At 41.2% G+C, this 21,757-nt stretch overlaps 1 protein-coding gene across 1 annotated transcript in view; it reads right to left on the bottom strand.

Annotated features, from left to right (window-relative positions):
• Positions 1–806: 806 nt before the first annotated feature.
• KRT222 (keratin 222) overlaps positions 807–21,757 on the bottom strand; it is a 31,514-nt gene continuing 10,563 nt past the window's right edge. The window contains exons 5-11 of the mRNA XM_075278315.1: positions 20,576–20,732; positions 14,772–14,942; positions 11,109–11,240; positions 9,445–9,665; positions 7,916–7,986; positions 4,145–4,262; positions 807–1,570 (exon numbers count right to left, since the gene is read on the bottom strand). Of these exons, the coding sequence (XP_075134416.1) occupies positions 1,357–1,570; positions 4,145–4,262; positions 7,916–7,986; positions 9,445–9,665; positions 11,109–11,240; positions 14,772–14,942; positions 20,576–20,732 (1,084 nt within the window). The 3' untranslated portion in view covers positions 807–1,356. The remainder of the gene's footprint in view (positions 1,571–4,144; positions 4,263–7,915; positions 7,987–9,444; positions 9,666–11,108; positions 11,241–14,771; positions 14,943–20,575; positions 20,733–21,757) is intronic.

The raw sequence follows: 21,757 nt of genomic DNA, 5'->3' as shown, positions 1-21,757 counted from the left end.
CTAATGGCCACTGTGACATGAAGCTTGTGTGTCACCTCTCCCATCACATTGACTGCAAGATGTTCTTGAAATAGGCACATGTTCCTGATGTGAGAACCCTATCTGTCGGACATATCCTCAGGATATACCATAAATGCCCAAGATATAAACCTTCAAACTTCTTCAAGGAAACCAGACTTGTGGGAAGCAGCTAAATAACACTCCTGCTACTATTCAGAAAGGGTTGTTTTCATAAAACTACCCCTTTGCAACACATATTATGAATTAAGTACTATTTGACCCTCAAGAATGGTGGGTTCACATAAGTACTGATCACAACATCTTGCCTTTTGGCAACAAAAAACCCGCAATTCCCCATTCAAGATTCTGCTCTACTCCTAAAACATAGCTTTTTTTTACTCATAACTATAATACGAGCGTGAGCAATTTAAAGCTCCTAGCAAATCACATCCACACATTGCAGAAAATACCTACAACAGAAATGCTGCATTTTCCAAAACCGTTGTGTTTTTGTAAATCTCAGCATGTCAATTATTTCTATGGAGACGCTGTAGGTTTTCATGTAGATATAATTGAAGCAGAAAGTCCACAGAGATAAACTCTGTGGACCTTCTGTGAAAAGCAATACGGGAAAAATTGTGATGCGTACGGCGATGGTGTTTCCCATATCGCTTTTTTGCTATGGCCCGCTACTTGAGGCCTTCGCCTGAAGATCATGCATGACACTTATTTTTTCTGCTGAGAAAATTAGGTGGAGATAAAAATCCTGGAAATGAATGGTAGGCAGAATTCATGTGGAATTTGTAGCTGATTTTGAGGTTTAAATTCAGCTCCAAAATTAGCAGTGTGAACAGACCCTTACTATAGATGGTCAGCAATCTAATTTTAATCTTGGACCCCTCTCACATATGAATATATGGCTATTATTATGTCTTCAATAGGCAATTGAGGAGAGACTACCTATCAGTGGACAATTCCTTGAAATATTTTTTTTTTGTGAATATGCATGAGCCTATAAATCTATGGCGGAGATCTTTAAAATGATGAAGCATTGCAATGGTTTGTAGCTTTGGTAACAATTAATAAATTCTATATATTCTTAGACCTCTACCTTCTATGCCTTTAACTGGCTTGGAACATGCAGGGAAAATTTAGATGGCTTATAGATGGATAGCAAAAATAAATAAATATACATACAAATGATACTAAACTGCAATACTTGCATGAAGAATGTGTATTCAGTATTCCTCCTAGATCCGACATGACCCGTTGTCTTGATATTGTTAGCAATAGTACTACATTGTTATCTATCACCTTAGCTGTCCACCTGATATCTTTGGATTAGTAATTGTGAAGTCAAGGGCTCATGGTAGGAATACTACTGGAGCGTCTCATGATTAACCGAACCTCTATGTCAGGTAGATTGTCCTTTTTGATGTGAGGACAGGCCTCATCTGCAGCTGCCAGGTGGAGGTCAAATCTTAAGGAGACAGATTTCTTTCTCAGTTTAGGGTTGTCCTTGAAGAAGGAGCCCTCCCACTGTCTGATAATTTTGTCCACTTTCTCTGTCCTGCAAAGTAGAATACAAGTGTGTTATATAGTAGCAGACGGAAAAGACTCCATAACGTTCTGACATGCCCTTCAGGAATGGCAGCAATGACAATGGCATCAACTGCTTCTTATTGTCAGACTTTGATTTCCATGTGGACTGGTTGCGGATTTGCCATGGATTTCAGCATATTCATTAAATAGGGTCAGAGTCACTGTAGAAAACCGCAGTATAAACTGACATGCTGTGACTCTGAAGTCAGTACCACATGAAGATTTTTTTTTAGAAACTTGTGGCTTGTGGACTAGGTGTAGTAAAATGTCATGCACTTGTCTGCTTAGCCAGTTGTCTGACATGTGTAAGCACAGTACATGGCTACTGAGGCTAGGGACTTACGCTAGGTTCACACCTGCGTTCGGGTTTCCGCTCTTTGAGTCCACCCTGTGCCACTCCGCCGGCATGGGTTGGCCCAGGGGGATGTAAAGCAAGTAAAAAAGCATACACATTTGTCTCTGGTGCTTCATTGTTTGCCACCAGTCCCCATTCCATTGCATTGTGGGGTGGCAGTGACTCAAGATTTCTCACAACGTGGTCTGGGGTGCGACAATTTTGGGATGGGCCGTGCACAGCGCTTTGTACAGACAGGTGGGTATGAGGTTGTTTTTTTTTTGTTTTGTTTTTTGGGGCACAAAATCACGGCCGCAAAATAACGCGGCGTATACGATCCTAACTCCCATTGAAATCAATGGGAGCTTTTACGGCGCGAAAACTCTGACACGCTGTATACGTGCCAGATCATGCTGCACGTTACATTGTGTGAATGCACCCTTACATCTCCGCTATCTGCCCCATGGGTTGCTCCAAAAACAACTCCTTTAAGTACCACACTACCCTTATACAGTCCTATGAAAAAGTTTGGGCACCCCTATTAATCTTAATCATTTTTTGTTCTAAATATTTTGGTGTTTGCAACAGCCATTTCAGTTTGATATATCTAATAACTGATGGACACAGTAATATTTCAGGATTGAAATGAGGTTTATTGTACTAACAGAAAATGTGCAATATGCATTAAACCAAAATTTGACCGGTGCAAAAGTATGGGCACCCTTATCATTTTATTGATTTGAATTCCCCTAACTACTTTTTACTGACTTACTGAAGCACAAAATTGGTTTTGTAACCTCAGTGAGCTTTGAACTTCATAGCCAGATGTATCCAATCATAAGAAAAGGTATTTAAGGTGGCCAATTGCAAGTTGATCTCCTATTTGAATCTCCTCTGAAGAGTGGCATCATGGGCTACTCAAAACAACTCTCAAATGATCTGAAAACAAAGATTGTTCAACATAGTTGTTCAGGGGAAGGATACAAAAAGTTGTCTCAGAGATTTAATCTGTCAGTTTCCACTGTGAGGAACATAGTAAGGAAATGGAAGACCACAGGGACAGTTCTTGTTAAGCCCAGAAGTGGCAGGCCAAGAAAAACATCAGAAAGGCAGAGAAGAAGAATGGTGAGAACAGTCAAGGACAATCCACAGACCACCTCCAAAGAGCTGCAGCATCATCTTGCTGCAGATGGTGTCACTGTGCATCGGTCAATTATACAGCGCACTTTGCACAAATAGAAGCTGTATGGGAGAGTGATGAGAAAGAAGCCGTTTCTGCACGTACGCCACAAATAGAGTTGCCTGAGGTATGAAAAAGCACATTTGGACAAGGCAGCTTCATTTTGGAAACAAAAATTGAGTTGTTTGGTTATAAAAAAAAGGCGTTATGCATGGCGTCCAAAAAGAAACAGCATTCCAAGAAAAACACTTGCTACCCACTGTAAAATTTGGTGGAGGTTCCATCATGCTTTGGGGCTGTGTGGCCAATGCCGGCATCGGGAATCTTGTTAAAGTTGAGAGTCGCATGGATTCCACTCAGTATCAGCAGATTCTTGAGAATAATGTTCAAGAATCAGTGACGAAGTTGAAGTTACGCTGGGGATGGATATTTCAGCAAGACAATGATCCAAAACACCGCTCCAAATCCTCAGGCATTCATGCAGAGGAACAATTACAATGTTCTGGAATGGCCATCCCAGTCCCCAGACCTGAATATCATTGAACATCTGTGGGGTGATTTGAAGCGGGCTGTCCATGCTCGGCGACCATCTAACTTAACTGAACTTGAATTGTTTGTCCAAAATACCTTTATCCAGGATCCAGGAACTGATTAAAAGCTACAGGAAGCGACTAGAGGCTGTTATCTTTGCAAAAGGAGGATCTACTAAATATTAATGTCACTTTTCTGTTGAGGTGCCCATACTTTTGCACCGGTCAAATTTTGGTTTAATGCATATTGCACATTTTCTGTTAGTACAATAAACCTCATTTCAATCCTGAAATATTACTGTGTCCATCAGTTATTAGATATATCAAACTGAAATGGCTGTTATAAACACCAAAATATTTAGAACTAAAAATGATTAAAATTAATAGGGGTGCCCAAACTTTTTCATAGGACTGTATATAATAAGGGTATAAAAATAAATGAGATTAATCATTGATTTTTACGACCGTTTTCCTGCTATTAGTGATGATAATACTTACTGTACTGTGCCTGAGGCCTCCGCACCCTCTTCTGCAATATTTCCATTAAATATTGCTTGTTTTTCATCTTTCTGTTCTGGAGACTCCCTGCAAATCTTTGAACTCTTTCCCACGGGACCTATAGTAATACAATATTACATATTTAGTGACTTAGTAGCTTGTATTTCTGCGGTGATTGCATTTTCACATTGTTTCTGATGACATAGAATATTGCTAGTGAACCTGAAATGGAAAGGAAATTCTGTGAAAAAAAGACAGCACTACCCTCTGTCACATGGCCATGCCTGGTATTGCAGCTGAATGATTTAGGGGAAATATATATATATATATATATATATATATATATTGGGCAGAGACAGTAGATTCAGCTTTACTCAGCAATGAATGTGGGGATTTTACAGGCTTTATACATAAAAAAGTTGCCAGATGAACTCTCATTCGGCCTACTATCTCACCCAGCTTTCCCATACATGTGCATCTTTATTTAACAGTGTTTATCTCTGGGAAGTATCTGGCAGAACAAAGAATTAGTCATGTTCAAATAAAAATCAATCATCTTATTTCCCCTGCCATCTCAAGAGGCCATGAAGATAACAGTGTTGATGCATCCTGTCTAAATCAGAGGGATAACAGCCAACAGATAACATGACAACAGTAATGTCATTTTTAAGGTCAGTGAACACAGAGTTTTTTGGTGAGGATTTTGATGCTGAATCCGCCTCTAAGGCCAGGTTCAGACAGAGTTTTTTGGGCCAGATTTTGACACTGAATCCGGTCAAAAAAATGCCTCCCATTGAAATCAATGGGAGCCAGTCATTTCCTTTTTCTGCGAGCAGTTTGTTCCCACTCGCGGAAAAAAGTAGTGGCCTGCCTTTTCTTCAGGCAGATTCCGCGGCTGATTCAGCTGCAGACGTCTGCCTCGTGACACCTTTCTCCCGACTAGGCCCATTCATTTGTGCCTATTCCGGAGCGGAATGCCGCGACTGGATGCCGATGCACTGTATACACTGTACCGGCATACAGTAGCCGTTTATTGGACTGGAATCTGAGGCGGCCTCCTATAGTGCCACCAAACATGAATGTGTGCTACTCACACGGGCGTAAATTGGGGAGGCGCATCGGGGCCCAGGAGCCTTAAGGGGCCCTTAAGCACTGGTATCAGTATTGAGATTGTGGCTTCCATCTGGCCCATAAGCCAAGGAGACCCACAGATTACCTGAACCACACTAAGGTGGATTACACTCCTTAGCACCCGTAACCATCACTATCAAGAATTCACTGTAGGGATGAGTACGGGGCCCCAGACAAAAGATTGCTCCAGGGCCCACAAGACTTTAGTTATGCCATTGGCTACTTATATTGTATTACATGGGAGTCTAAGGCGAATACTTAAGTGTCTTTCCTGGCAAGGTATGCCACCTGGTAATTCATTTAGAAGAATTTTTCTGAACAGTAAGGGTCAATTCACACAGAGTTTTTTGGCGAGGATTTTGGCGCCGAATCCGTGTCAGAATCCATGTGGAATAAAACGTCTCCCCATAGAGTTCCATGGGTTCCGCTAGCTTTTTTTTCCGCTAGTGGAAAAATAGCTGGATTCCGCCTGAAAAAATCAATGCAGTCAATAGGAGGCGGAAAATCCATGTGGCGGATTTGGGTGTGGATTTTGGCACGGAATCGGCAAAAACTATGTGGAAACACAGGTAGTGTTTTTTTCAAGGTCCATACACTGTGTTTGAGGAAAAAAACATTTCTTAATTCCAGAAGCGGAGTTTTTCCTCAGCAAAATCCTCATCAAAAAACTGATGAATGGACCCTAATGCATTTTGATAGGCCATAAAAGTGTGCTAATGCTTCCAGAGTCTGCTCATCAAGGGAGGCTTAAGAAGCCAGCTCCAGCAGCAGACTGTGGGCAGAGCTTGGCTGGAGTGCCAAACAGAGTGGTCATATTTTTGGAGCTGTGTCCTGAATGATTCTACTGGCTTTTCATTTCTGTCATTCTAGGTGAGGTAACCTATTCTAGGTTTAGTTAGAGCCTAGCCGGGCAGGTGTGTAAAAAGTTTGGGCACCCCTATTAATCTTAATCATTTTTAGTTCTAAATATTTTGGTGTTTGCAGCAGCCATTTCAGTTTGATATATCTAATAACTGATGGACACAGTAATATTTCAGGATTGAAATGAGGTTTATTGTACTAACAGAAAATGTGCAATATGCATCAAACCAAAATTTGACTGGTGCAAAATCATGGGCACCTCAACAAAAAAGTGACATTAATATTTAGTAGATCCTCCTTTTGCAAAGATAACAGCCTCTAGTCGCCTCCTGTAGCTCTGAATCAGTTCCTGGATCCTGGATGAAGGGATTTTGGACCATTCCTCTTTACAAAACAATTCAAGTTCAGTTAAGTTCGATGTTCGCCGAGCATGGACAGCCCGCTCTCAAATCATCCCACAGATGTTCAATGATATTCAGGTCTGGGGACTGGGATGGCCATTCCAGAACATTGTAATTGTTTCTCTGCATGAATGCCCGAGTCGATTTGGAGCGGTGTTTTGGATCATGGTCTTGCTAAAATATCCATCCCCGGCGTAACTTCAACTTCGTCACTGATTCTTGAACATTATTCTCAAGAATCTGCTGATACTGAGTGGAATCCATGCGACCCTCAACTTTAACAAGATTCCTGGTGCCGGCATTGGCCACACAGCCCCAAAGCATGATGGAACCTCCACCAAATTTTACAGTGGGTAGCAAGTGCTTTTCGTGTAATGCTGTTTTTTTTTGGATGCCATGCATAACGCCTTTTTGTATGACCAAAAAACTCAATCTTTGTTTCATCAGTCCACAGGACCTTCTTCCAAAATGAAGCTGGCTTGTCAAAATGTGCATTTGCATACCTCAGGTGACTCTGTTTGTGGCGTGCTTGCAGAAACAGCTTCTTTCTCATCACTCTCTAATACAGCTTCTGATTGTGCAAAGTGCGCTCTATTGTTGACTGATGCACAGTGACACCATCTGCAGGAAGATGATGCTGCAGCTCTTTGGAGGTGGTCTGTGGATTGTCCTTGACTGTTCTCACCATTCTTCTTCTCTGCCTTTCTGATATTTTTCTTGGCCTGCCACTTCTGGGCTTAACAAGAACTGTCCCTGTGGTCTTCCATTTCCTTACTATGTTCCTCACAGTGGAAACTGACAGATTAAATCTCTGAGACAACTTTTTGTATCCTTCCCCTGAACAACTATGTTGAACAATCTTTGTTTTCAGATCATTTGAGAGTTGTTTTGAGTAGCCCATGATGCCGCTCTTCAGAGGAGATTCAAATAGGAGAACAACTTTCAATTGGCCACCTTAAATACCTTTTCTCATGATTGGATACACCTGGTTATGAAGTTCAAAGCTCAGTGAGCTTACAAAACCAATTTTGTGCTTCAGTAAGTCAGTAAAAAGTAGTTAGGAGTATTCAAATCAATAAAATGATAAGGGTGCCCATACTTTTGCGCTGGTCAAATTTTGGTTTAATGCATATTGCACATTTTCTGTTAGTACAATAAACCTCATTTCAATCCTGAAATATTACTGTGTCCATCAGTTATTAGATATATCAAACTGAAATGGCTGCTGCAAACACCAAAATTTTTAGAACTAAAAATGATTAAGATTAATAGGGGTGCCCAAACTTTTTCATAGGACTGTATATGGTATTATATTATTATATATATATAAAATCTGTGGGAGAAGCAGACAAATGATCACAGTTTTACTGACACTTACGTGAAGGCAGGATGAAGCCTATTTTACTTGTCGATGATTTAGGTTCCTGAAGTTGTCTAGTTCCATATAACCTACAAATAAAAAGAAATCAGTTTGATACTTTTTGTGATATTACTTTTATTATGTCCTGTATAAAATATGTCACCACTGGCAAATCTTCTTAAAATAATTCTGCCTCAGCTAAGTAATGTAAAATGGTTTTTATTGGTCATGAAGTGTGAAAAACATGTTAACAGCTTACTTATGGATGAGATGTAATACGGATGTAAAAAACGTGCATTTTCCAAGGCCGTTTTGCACCGGAACGGCGGTCATTTTCACCGATCCCTCATTCCTTACACTGTATAGAGAGATCTGTGAAAAGTTACCAAAAAAAAGAGCATGACCTACATCTTGGCAGTCTGTGACAACGTCACGTCAAAATATTGGTCATGTGAATAGCCCCCATTCACAAACATTGAACAAAACAAAACGCAGCAAAATCTGCAACAAAAACAGCAAATTTTCTGCAACATGGGATCTTAGTTACTGTTGTAAATCTTCCCATAGTTGCTTCAGCCGTGAACTTAGAAGGGGTACCTTGGTTTGGACAATCAATGACATTAACTGATCACAAAGTCTACCCCTGCTGGGATCCCTAGTGATCAGCAGTAATCTGTGTCGCCATAGGTGAATACAAGTATTACAAGTGAATACAAGTCACAGTTTTTTGTGCTCCAGCGCACTGTATGGATCTAGAAACTTCTCTTTACAAAATCGCTAGTGGTTTTTGAAGCGTTTTTTGCATAAACCACGTCAAAAAACACGGCAAAAAAAGCATCACGTTTTTTTCCACCTTCTATTGAGTTCAATGAGTTTTTCCACGGGGAATCTGCCTGAAGATAGATCATGTTGCTTTTTTTTTCCGCTAGCTCAAAAAAAACGCTAGACGGAAAAAAAACTGCTAGTGAGTCCTATGACTTCAAATGAATGGGAGGCGTTTTTTCAAGCAGATTCCGCATCAAAATCCGCCTGCAAAAAACTCTGTGTGAACAGACCCTAAAGCAGGAAGGACAAGTCCTCCAGAGTCAGGCTGGGTTCACATCACTGTTGGAGACGCTTGCATGGAAGACTTGTCTCTCTGCCGATTTCAGTTTTGAAATGTCGGACACCCTGCGTACACCATTATAGTCAATGGGGTCCACTGGTGTCCGTTTGTAAGAGCTGAAACAGCGGTCCTCTCTCCGTTGTTTGGATCCCCTGACACAGTGCTAGTGTGAGCCCAGCGTCTGATTCTTTACAACAGCTGTCCACTCTGGCCAAGAGATGAAGATCATTGACAGAGGATCCCTCCAGATGAACTCTGAATATCCCAGTAGGGTATATGAGAATATGCTTTCTAATCTGGGCATGTGGATAATAATTTGGATGTGATATGGATAATCCTATAATTATAACTTGAATAGTGCAGGGACTTGGAGATGTTACATTAATCTTTATGGGTTTGGGTATTAAGAATGTGTAAGTATGGCTTAGGATAGATGCTGCACCTGTTCTCTTCACTCTCCAGCAAGCTGCGATAGGCTGAGATTTCCTTTTCCAGCTTCATGTTGGTGTTGAGGAGCATCTTGTGCTTCTGTAGCTGTGTCCGGACTCCTTCTCTCACCTCTTGCAGCTCTTGCTGTAAATCAGCAATAACAGCGGACAGCGCCTCCAGCTGCTTCTGGTGCTGCTGCTCCGTCTCTTGTAGGGTAAATTTTAGACTTCTTTCCTTTGAAACATAGTGAATAATGAATTTAAAGAGAAATTTACTAGAGACACAGAATTTCCTACTGTGATTATCCATTAGATTCTACTAATATCCCTTAGGAGCAGATTTTCATATTTGTCATATGCTTTGTGTCTCATGCATGGTGGTCTGTAGAAGACGTGCAGTATTCCTTCAGGAATACTTTGTATTGATAGTGCTAAGTAGTGACTCTAGCCATACAACATATTGCATGGCCAAAGATTGCAGTAACTAATACAAGTCAATGTGGTTGTGTATGATTTTACTACAACTTAGCTACAGGTTCATTATTTACGATGCAGACAGCGTGACATTGCCATCTATAACTAGGCGACATGTTGCACAGCCAAAGTTACTAAGTAGCCCTAGCCTAAAGGGTGTGAGGCTTCTAGTTTGGGTCATGAGATCTGTGTTAGGACTAGGTTTGAGATCATAATATATATTGTATACTCAGGCTAGGTAAACAGTAACATCTTTCTCTTGTCTTTTTTTTTGTAGCCCATGTGTGGACTCTCACACCCAGCATTTTCATGTGCATAGACCTTGCATGGCAGTATATAGAATTCTGTGGTCCTATATAGGTACTTATTTGGGATCTGTAGATCAATGTGTCACCACAGTATACTGTATTATCACATGTGAGAAGGTGACGTGTAGAATTCTGGAGTCCAGATACATCAGCCCAAGGTTTCGGATATATTTGAGGTCCAGGGCAGATCTGGAGTAGGCCTCAGCCCAGGTGTAGATCCTTGGCTCATTACTGACCCATAACAGGCTGCAGAGCCTGCAGTTTATGGCAGTTCCATGAGGTGAAAGGAGGTGCATGGTTCTGTCCTGTAACCCTGATTCCGGTGAGACAATATTGCTCCTGCTTTGTTCGTGGGGCTGGTAATAAGCTACATGTGTAATTAGGTTATCAGTTCTGTTTAGTTAGTGGCTCAGACGAGCAGGGTTTACTTTGTTTATGCCTGAAGTTAAGGCTGGATTTTGTTTTGCTCATTTTGTGCCTGTAGTCAAGGTTTATTTATTTTCCTGTTTTTTTTCTAAATAAACCGTTTGCTGCATGTTTTGTGTCCCTGTCTTAACTGTTTGGGTCTGCGCCACTGCTTCTACCGAGCTATCTTCCCCACACACAATATAGGAATGATATATCCTAAGTAGTAAGCTACAGTTTTTTCTTTCAAATTCTCAGAAATATGGGCCCTTTATAGATTATGGGACAATATTACAGGTCCTTACAATACTGATCCATAATTGGGCTGTGTGAATGAGCCCTTCATCTAAGGGTCCAAATATTCAGTGCACTCATTTTTTTGTATGATTGATAGAGACCCCATATTCAGGCTGATTTGAGGCAATACGCCATATTCATACCTGGCAGGCTAGGCTCTCTCCCCTTATGAGTCTAAGATGGAAAATACCTACCATTGCTTGGAGCGATTCAATTTCAATCTGTAGATTTTTCCATTGCTTCCTGGCTTCATAAAGACTGGCCCGGGCTGCCCTCAATTCCTCCTCATCCTTCTGCATCTTCTGCCGGACTTCTTCTTCTTCCAGCTGGATGGAAATGAAGTGACAGGATCATATTGTATCTGATCAGAGAGCACAATAGGTCAGACAATAAGCACCATAGACTGACAGGGAAAATTGGACAGTGACAGATGACACATAGAATCCCAAGCACACAAGACTTCTTTAATCTTTTCATTGCTTCAATACAAGGTTTTTACACATGCACTGGCTCTGAAAAACCTATAGATGATAAAAGACTGGTAGCCCTATGCACGATCAGCTTATGGACCGAAACTTATGTATAAATTTCTCCAAAAGACCACCCCCATATTCAGACCTGTAACAGATTGTCAGTTACACAATACATTATGTATATCGACAGTCTTCTTTCACATCAGTCACAACACGTTTCAATACAATTTGAGTTCTCATCTCAAAAAGGTTTGTGATATCTGTTTCTAGAAAAACTGGAAAACAACCAGCTTTACTATTCCAAAAACATTTTCCATTGAGGATATTTAATGAGGGCCTTTCACCATTTCCATCAACTCCAACTTTTTGCATCCTTGAGTAGGCGTTGTTCTACTGAATCCAGTGCAGTTAGAGGTTTTTCTCTAGCCCCCATCATGTCCAAGCAATAACTGCTGTTGGCTTCAGAATAATTACGTTCCTTACTGTCATGTGGGTGGTCCCAGTTATTCTGCTCCAGGCTAGGACCGCCCACTTGACAGCAGAGAACACAATTGTGCTGAAACTAACAGCAATGATTGGTTGTGAACAGTGGATGCTAGAGAAAAAATTCTATCTGTGCTAAAACCAGTGGAGCAGGACCTACTGAGGACGCAATGAATTGGAGTTGGTGAAGAGGATGAAAGGTCCCATTTAAGTGTAACTCTTGACTTATAAGAGGCTTGGGCTTTGCTCCAAGTAGGCTAAAGATGCCAGGCCTGAATTCAATGCGTCTATTGGAAATCCTACCTTGTCTCATGTGTGACAGCACAAAATGGAAGAAGGGGATAGAATAAGGTGACTATCCTCATGTTAATAAAACACAGGTGAAAATCCACAATAAGAGGAATAGCATTTTCATGTGTTCCATGACCTGATATTAGATCTCTCCCTGCGGGGATCAGATCCGTCAGTACTGATGACACAAGGTCACATACAGAAATTCTATACAGTTAATTCATATCAGATTTGACAATTCACAGAACATCTCCTGGTTTTAGTTCTGAGACAGTTACTGTGGACTATAGCTTTGTATCAGTACCTGATAAAGTCTCTTTTCAAGAACCAGAAAAGTGTCATGCCCCATCCAGTTAGATCATATTGCAGTCTCTTATATATCCATATTTGCCCTGCTTGTATTGAGGCCGAATTTTCAATCAGCTGACTGATGGGAAGGGGGGGGGATGGCATTGGCTTCAAATATTAGCATATTTCCTAGAATCTCATCCAGTTTGCAGTTAATGTAAAATGTGGTTTTTACGCTTATATATTTATAAATCTGCCTGTGTGCACCCAACCAAGTGTGCAGGTCAAGGAAGGGGGCAATATATTAATAATGGCCAGTAAAAGGGATGTTATACTGTGTTGGAGCCAATAATGGAGGATATATTTGATCTGCGAATGGGCAGTGGCCTAAAAATATTGACTGGGGAGGCTGTGAAATGACAAATCCGCCCCTGCTCATTGGATAGTATTTATTAAGACCAGGGTCTGGTTGGAGTGTCATTCCATTCCGATTTCACAAAGCAAGATAGGACCAGCTGTATAAATATTGTAACAGGGCATCGAAGAACCTTGGGCTGAAGACTTGGTCATGTGCATGAGGCCTTAGGCTCTATTCACAAGAAAGACACCCCCGGAGTCATCAGCAAAGGGGGACATGACTTTGGGATGGGAGAATTCTCTGCGTGCAGGAGCATGCCTGCGTGCCTTGTGGAACGGGCAGCATCAGGATGGTGCTGGCCCATGTTCAGCAAAGACGAGAATTTCAGCTTGAAATTTCAGTCTGGGTGCCCTTGGGTCGGTGCATGCGGCTAAGTGTAAAGGTCATCAAGTGCTCTGAAAATGATTGAGAGATGACAGGAGATGGTCTCTCACTGTAGTACAAGCCATGAAAAAGTCACAATTTTTCTGCAGGTTGCATTTACTAGCGGAAATGATGTATGAATTCTATGGCGACTATGAACTGATGCAAATTTCAGTGCGGCCCTGCCAGAGAATGTGTGTGAACGTACATGAGCTGCATATTCTAATGTCACAGGGATTATCAAGACCCGTGGACTAAATGCTGGTCTTAAGAAATTCCACCCAATGAGCAGGGGCGGACTTGTCATTTCAAAGGCCACCAATCAAAATTTTTGGGCCACTGCCTCCAATTTGCAGATCACAAATATCCCCTATTATTGGCTTTAACACAGTATAACGTCCACTTTACTGGCCACAATGCAGTATATTGGCTCCTTTATTTGCCCGCACACAAAATATTGTCCTCTTTTTTGGCTATTTCTCCCAGACATAATTTTACTTGGCCTCCCCGAGATAACATATTCAACCTTGGTCATTGAGTGGAATTTATAAAGACCAGCGTTCAGTCCACTTGATAATCCTTGTGCTGCCTGAAGAACGCCAAAAAGTGCAATAATGCAACCCACCGCTGTAGGCCTCTGCTAATCTTTAAAGCCCACATAATTCATAGCAAGACATTGTATTGGTGTCCTATAGCAGTATATGAAATCGCTAAATGGCATAGTGATGTAATTTTATATTATACTGTAAAATTTCTACGGATAGAGCTATATGGCAACTTGCTGCAGCATGACATCAAGGTTGCAAATATGGTGTTACCACTAATGATAGTTAATGTGGTTGTGCAGACAATGTTGGTGTGAACTGACCTTGTGCTGATATAGAGGAAACACAGAGGTGAAAAATACTTCATCCTATCAGACTCCCTCACCAATGATTACAATAGGAAACTTTTTTTTGTAAATAGGATTTGCCCTTTAAGAGCATAGATTCAAGCAAGATAACTTAGCAGGTTGCAAATTTTGGCAGTAACAATTTAAGAAACAATTTCCAAAGTCACACAAAGGGGTTAAGGAAATATACTTCAATACGGTTTGATACCATGAGCTGCAATATTTAGACTCTAGAATACATCAGATACAATAAAGGGTCAATAGAATGGAATCTAATAGACATTGTGGCACGGTATTATTGATGAAGCTGGGGAAGTCCACAAGTTTGCTGTCAGGTTCTTGAAAGGCCTCTCTCCTACTCACGTCAGCATCTGAATATCAAGGCCTTACATTAATATGATGGGTAATTCTATTGATCATAAAATATTGCAAAGCATTATGGGTGCTGGCCAATGCCTGCATGCACATAGACACACACATATATAGAATAGTTGGAATTTATCTGCAGTGCTCCTGGCACTCCCTCCCCAGCATCCCCTGCATTGAAGGAATCACAGGACCAGAGGCTGAGTCAGTCCGGCAATGACTCTGCATCCCTTTCCTGGAAGGTGCCTGCCTGCTTGCCTGTCTGCCTGCGTAACGCAGTTACCTGACTCCTGGCTGGAAGGTCGGCGGCGATGTGACTTGTGCTGATGAGAGCCTCATAGTGTGTTCTGATCTCATTGAGGAGCTGGGACAGTTCCATCCTGCTCCCATCCTCCACCGTTGCAAACTGAATATCATCGATGGGATGTTTTAACTGCTGCACAGCCTGGACTTTCTGCAGTGGGAGAGGGGGAAGAAGGAGCGAGAGAGAGGGAGGGAAAGAGACATGGAGAAAGTCGTGAATGAATGATACACCGTAATCAGATGCAATGGCTGCACATGGAAGTGTTACACTGAAAAATCACCACAAAACATCAGTCCTTCAGTCATCGTCTGCTTCTGGGAAAGCTGGGTGACAGGCAATATGGCTGCTTTTGCAGGGATGTCACCCAGTTGTCTTGACAGTTATCCAGTGATACATATTCTGCTCCAGTATTGCTGCATCACTGGGCAGATATGGCGATCAGGATACAAGAAAAGCTGGGTCACAGTCAATATGTGAAGTATAATGGTGGCCATATTGCTTTGTACACAGATTTTTCAGAAACAAATATAAGAAAAAACTGAAATAACATTTTAAACTTGACCAGGGTTTTCAAACGTTTATAGGGGAATTTTAGATTTTAGGTGATACGTTTATATTTTGCAATAATGTTTCTCAGCTGGTTATGTCTTTTTGATGTAATGCTATAGAGGAGAGAACGCTGTGGGGCTAAGGCTATATTCACACAACCCAGGTGCAAAACGGCCCCCGTCTTGCACCCAAGGGGCACCCATTTTTATGAATCCCCTATACGTTTGAGTATATGAAGGCATCCATGAAAACAGACAGAATTAGGACACGACCTAGATTTTGACGGTCCGTTTTAACAGACTGTCAAAATAATGGACATGTGAATAGCTCCCATTAATTGAATTGATTGCAATGCTACAGTGTGACACCTGTTACATAAACAGACATCGCACGGCCATTATTCAGAGTGGTGTGAATATAGCTTTATACTACAGGGGTCAGAGACAGGGCTGTGAAATCAATAGGCCAAACCATCAACTCCAACTCGCCTGAAGCAGTAAAGATTCTCTAGTTCATTATAAATAGTGATTGAATTTCTATCATGGTAAATATGTAACAAACTATATATCTAATTAAGCATACAATATTACTAATTGTATATACTATAATTAAAAATAATTAATCATTATATTTTTAAAGAGAACCAATTAGAGTTGATAGTATCTGTTAATAGGCTCCGTTCCAATGATTCCTGCGCAGTTGGAATTTTCTCTCTAGCGATCACGACATCCAGGTGGTTTGGAGGCAAGATCGCCCCCCTCCCCCCAACTGCCACTCCTCGGACCTTCTTCAATAAGATTGTGAAAATCAAGGGGTGCTATCGCAGCTAGGAGGCCGGGCAATGAACTCCTGACTGCCTATACACGGTTCCTTTAGGGATGTACTGCAATACTATGCACTGGGGAATTACTATTCCCCTTCTGGGATATGTAAAAAATCTAAATCAAACATATTAGGTTAGGTATACCGACGTGCATATAAGTCTCCACTATCCAAAAATATTGTTATTTATTGTGTACGGTGAATGGCATAAAAGATAATATACCGCAATGTACAAATTAATGTATTTTGGTCAAAATAATAGTAAAAAAAAGTGATCAAAAAGTAAAACATACCAAACATTGGTACCGATAAATAGTACAGCTTGACCCACAAATAAAGAGCCCTGACATATCATATCAAAACATAAAAAAATGTATAGACGTCAGAATACGGTGACCCCAGGAAAATTGTTAATTTATTTGTAAAAGTGGTAAACCATAATACAACCAATATAAAATATGGTATCGCCGTAATTGTAATGACCCACCAGACAATTCTGCCCTGTTATTTTTAATACACAGTGAACGCCGTAAAAACAAAATGCAAAAAATGATGGTAGAATTGTGGGGTTTATAAAATAGACCCGCAAAAAACGTTACTAAAAGCTAATCCATACTTTATTTGTACCCCTATTCCCAAATGGTGCCAAATGAAAATACAAGTTGTCATGCAAAGAATAAGCCCTCACATAGCTATGTTGACAGAAAATAAAAAAAGTTATGAATTTTGGAAGGCGGGGGAAGGAAAGTATGAAAAAAGTCGCCAAACATTAATGTACAAAATACCTTACGTTAAGTTGGGGTCAGTAATTTTTTTCCGACCCAAATTTGGTCCCAACACCACAACTCTGACTCCACAGCCCTGGTTGGACATCCTCTCAATCAATTCTAAAAAGTGTAACGTTTATTCAGCATATATCCAATAGCATCTCACAAAAACAGTCAGTATAGCGGCATCACAAGTGGTTAGTGGTAGACAGACATGTCCTAATGGACGTTTCGGTCCTAAATTGGACCTTCTTCAGCAGGACATCATGTCTGTATGAATTTATCTGATCATTGCTGCCACAGGTAGCAAAATGTTACAAAAACACTTGCGTTTTTCACTGCTTTTCTGCTTTTTGCCTCTCCCTCTGTAAGTTTTAGGCTGGTGCCTCACATGGCATAAATGCCACATTTTTTTACAGAAAAAAAATTGGCGTTTTACAGTCACAGCAAAACAGATGGGTTCTTGCGAATCCCATCCCCACTTTGTATTAAAATCTGCATTGCGGACATGCAATGAATTTGCAGCATGTTAATTATACCTATGCAAATGCTGGCGGTTTTTCTATAGGTATAATTGAAGCAGAAAGTCCACAGAGGAAACCACTGTCAGCTTTCTGTTAAAAGCTTTGAGGGAAGAACCACGATGTGTTGCCGCCGCGTTTTTTTCTGCAGTGTTTTTTTTTCTGTGAGATACAACATGGGGTCTTAGCCAAAAGCTGAAAAAAAATGCCGTTTCTGCAGGTGAAATTAAGATAAAATAAGATAATCCTTAAATAGTCCCACCATGGGGAAATTCAGTGAGTTACAACAGCACGGATAATACAGTAGTATATTACAAGAAAGAACACACACAAGCTCATAGGAGATAGAGAAAGATACTAGGAGTCATAGCAACTAAGAAGAAAAAGAAAGACTCAGGATTATTTAGTTCTCTGTGCGGAGTGATCTTCGCTTAGCCCACTGTTGATTATACAGCCTGACCGCGGTTGAGAGGACGGACCTCCGATACTGCTCTTTCTCATACTTGGGGTGAAGCAGTCGGTCACTGACAGTACTGCCCAGTGCTATCACGGTCTCATACATGGGGTGGGAGTTGTTGTCCAGCATGGAGGTCACCACGGACAGTATCCTTCTGTCACCCACCACCTGTACTGGGTCCAGGGGGCTCCCTAGGACAGAGCTGGCCCTTCTAACCAGTCTCTCAAGTCTATTTCTGTCCCTGGCTGGTAAACTACTCCCCCAGCAGGCCACTCCGAAGAAGATGGCTGATGCTACCACAGAGTTTATATAAAAATGCAACATTTTTTGCAGCAGTTTCCACAATGTGTAGATGGTATTACCTGAAATCTCATTAACTTTGCTGGGACCCCCAAAACACAGATGGATCCTTACGATGTATACAGACAGCCAAGTTTGGTGCAGTTATAACCATATTGAAACTGCATTGGAAAAAATACATGCAATATAATTGCATGCGTTTTTTCCAATGCAGTTTTGATGTGGTTTTAACTGCACCCAACCTGGCTGTCTGAATACATCCTAAGGCTCCATCCCCATGGGTTGGACCTGCTGCAGATTTTCTACTGTGGATTCTCGCTTGGAGAGACAGCAGCATTAGATTGCCAACAAAGATTTTTGTATACAGCCTTTTTTTCCCCAGCAGCTTACAAACACAATATCACTTGACGTACAGATTTTCATAGAATACGTAGATTCAGCCTAGGTACAGTTTTACATGGCTGTAATACAGCTAAATTTTCGCTACAGTTCAAGTGAACCATAGGTGACCATAGAACCTTGTCTCCCTTCTGTTTCACTCCATTAGCGACTACAGGACACACACTCATTAATTATTCATAAGGGACCTTTCTAATTAAAAGTAGATTGCTCTTTAATGTAACGTATTGCTGATCTGCATTGTCGGTGAGATCCCCAACCATGTAATGTACTGTAGCAGTTAATGATGATAGCACATTTGTAACACTTGCTCCGACTCGCCCATACGCGAGTCTATGCCCAAGGGAAATGCCGCTCGATACTCTCCGAACGTATAATTATAAATGCAAACTCTTTCTTTACTTAATCTCCCTTTTGACTGTGGGAACATAGAAAATGATTAAACAAAATATCCTCGTAAATCCGCACTAGCATATAAATACTAGGGAAGTAATTCATAAATGTACCCGTCTCTGTGTTGCACGGTATGTTCTATCGCCGGCAGTACAAAGATATCACAATGCTTAAAAGTTTATGGGAGAATGATTAAAACTGGTGCACTGGGAAGGTGTAGGTTCAGGTTATTAAAGGCATCTGAAAAGTTGGATTACATTGTAACACTGTTGTCAAACACATGGTATATACTGCGTTATGTGGGGTGGATCACGAGCCAGGGATTTACTCCTTGGTGTTCTTATCAGACCATGAATAAGGAAATGGCCAAGGACTGTAGGGGTATGTTAAGGGTTAAACTGAAAAAAGTCAGAAAGGTGGTCAGATGTCCCCAAAGGTCTATTAATATAAAGTAAATATATATTAATATATATATATATATATTATCCCGGATATAAAAAAAAATTAAAAACATGCAAAAATAAAAACAAAGCCCTATGTGTCACTGAAAAAAGACGCAGAAATTAGATGAATAACCCAAATGATAAAAATGTTATCTCCCTCAAAACCGCACATACAAAAAAAACGAAAATGTGTCTGGTCCAGTAGTGAAGTGGTTAATATGAGATTCACTCGCAAGTCGCCTGACAACTAATTTTATCAGGAGAAATAGAGGCCCAGCGGACACTTCAAAAGTAATCTGACATACAGTGAAACCTCTCCAAAGGACCATCATTTTACAGAGACCGCCCTCCTTACCAGACCAAATTGTCTGTGATGTATTTTCAGGTTTTTATATTAACCATCTTCTTTGAGAAGTTCACCCCCCTAGAAGACCACTTTTGATTCTCAGAGAGGTTTCACTGTACTTGTATTTGTGTGTGTGAAATATATGAATACCCAAGTTTGCCAGAGCAAGAGCCACTATTTTTTGTCAGCTTTACATTCTGGAGACCTCTGACATGAGCCGTACTCACTATTGTACGTCTATTGGACTTTGCCCTACCAAATTGCATTCCCCTGAGTCACCACCAGGAGGAGATAGAGAATGTTTTTCTTCCACCTTTGACCACCATTTGGGCACGCCAGGTTTGATAGATGTCACCCTCAGATCCTCCTATAAGTACAGTAGAAGAGGGTCTGCCATTGGAACCAGCCACCCCCAATGCCTTCTGGGTATTAGTTGTTGTCATGTACAGGTAATTTCACATCATTACACTGCTTCTAATAAAGGTCCATAGACTAAGGGTGCGTTCACACAGAGTAACGCCGGGCTTCATTCACAGCAGTACACGCGAGCGCTGTGGAAGGCTCCCGAACACTTCCCATTCACTTCAATGGGAGCGCTCGTAACGCCGGCTTTACGAGTGCTCCCATTGAAGTGAATGGGAAGTGTTCGGGAGCCTTCCGCAGCTCTCGCGTGTACGGCTGTGAATGAAGCCCGGCGTTACTCCGTGTGAAGGCAGCCTAAAGCTATATAGTTCACTTGCTCTGCAGTAGCTTTGCCCATACACTAGGGGGAGCCTCTTCTCTTACCTCTTGATGATTTGAAATGAGAATACTTTTTTCTTCTTCCTTATCCATTAGAATTATTTTAATATCAGTGTCTTCCTGTGTCAATTCATTTAACATTGTTCTCAGGACTTGGTTTTTCTGTGTAATCCGATTATTTTCTATAGTCTCTCTAGTAAGCCTGTAACAAAAAAGTATCCATAAGATATCTTCAGACAAGTAATGTAGTAATATTACTCATGCAATAGTGTATATACTCTACATGGACTCTACTTGTGATACTACTGAGAATACTGTAAAACCAACATGGCAAGTGTCTGCGGCAAGTAAAAAGATGTTTTATCCACATCTCTAGTGTATAAGTTGAATTAGATTTTAGTTAGTTCTATCTCGTATACTATTTTGTATTCCTTTATTAGGCAGTAATGCAGTTAGGCCTGGTTTACATCTGCATTTGGTATTCCATTCGGGGAGGCCACTTGGGAACCCCCAGAACGGAATACTGAACGCATAGACAAGCGGTGTGCAGTGAAAGCATAGACTACAATGGAGTCCGTGTGTTTTCCACGTGGTGTCCGCACGAGTCATGTGGAGAGGAAAGTAGTTCATAAAGCGCTTTTCTCTCAACATGTTCCATGTGGAAACCGCACGGAAAACACACAGACCCCGTTATAGTCTATGGGATCCATGTGCTTTCATTGCTCACGGTATTACGAACGGACTACAGAACGCAGATGTGAACCAGGCCTTACCTCTACTTTCACCTATAGTTGGGCCTAGGAATTAGTGACAGTATCCATTTCAGCAGCTTTGTATTACTATGGTTGCAGAGTCCCCCATGCTACCTAGATATTCACTGCAATGTGTAATGTTCCATCTCTTAGCATCGATTTTTAATGTGTATGCTAAAAATGGATTAATTAAGCAGGTGATAGAAACATGATGTGAACTTAGTCTCAGGGTTGGTTCACACTAGCGCTTGTATTCCGTCTGCAAGGAGTCCCCCACGGAATGCAATCGCAATTGCAAGCGATGTGCTTGCAAAGCACATGGAGCCCATTATAGTCTATGGGCTCCGTGTGCTTAACTGCACATCGCTTGCATTAGCGTTGGTATTCCGTCCGGGGGGGGGTCTCCATGCGGATTCCTTGCGGACGGAATACAAGCGCTAGTGTGAACCAACCCTTAGCTGGACTATAACAATGG

The sequence above is a fragment of the Leptodactylus fuscus genome, chromosome 6 (assembly GCF_031893055.1).
Source record: "Leptodactylus fuscus isolate aLepFus1 chromosome 6, aLepFus1.hap2, whole genome shotgun sequence".
Lineage (NCBI taxonomy): Eukaryota > Metazoa > Chordata > Amphibia > Anura > Leptodactylidae > Leptodactylus > Leptodactylus fuscus.
This window is presented reverse-complemented; position numbering and strand designations above follow the sequence as displayed.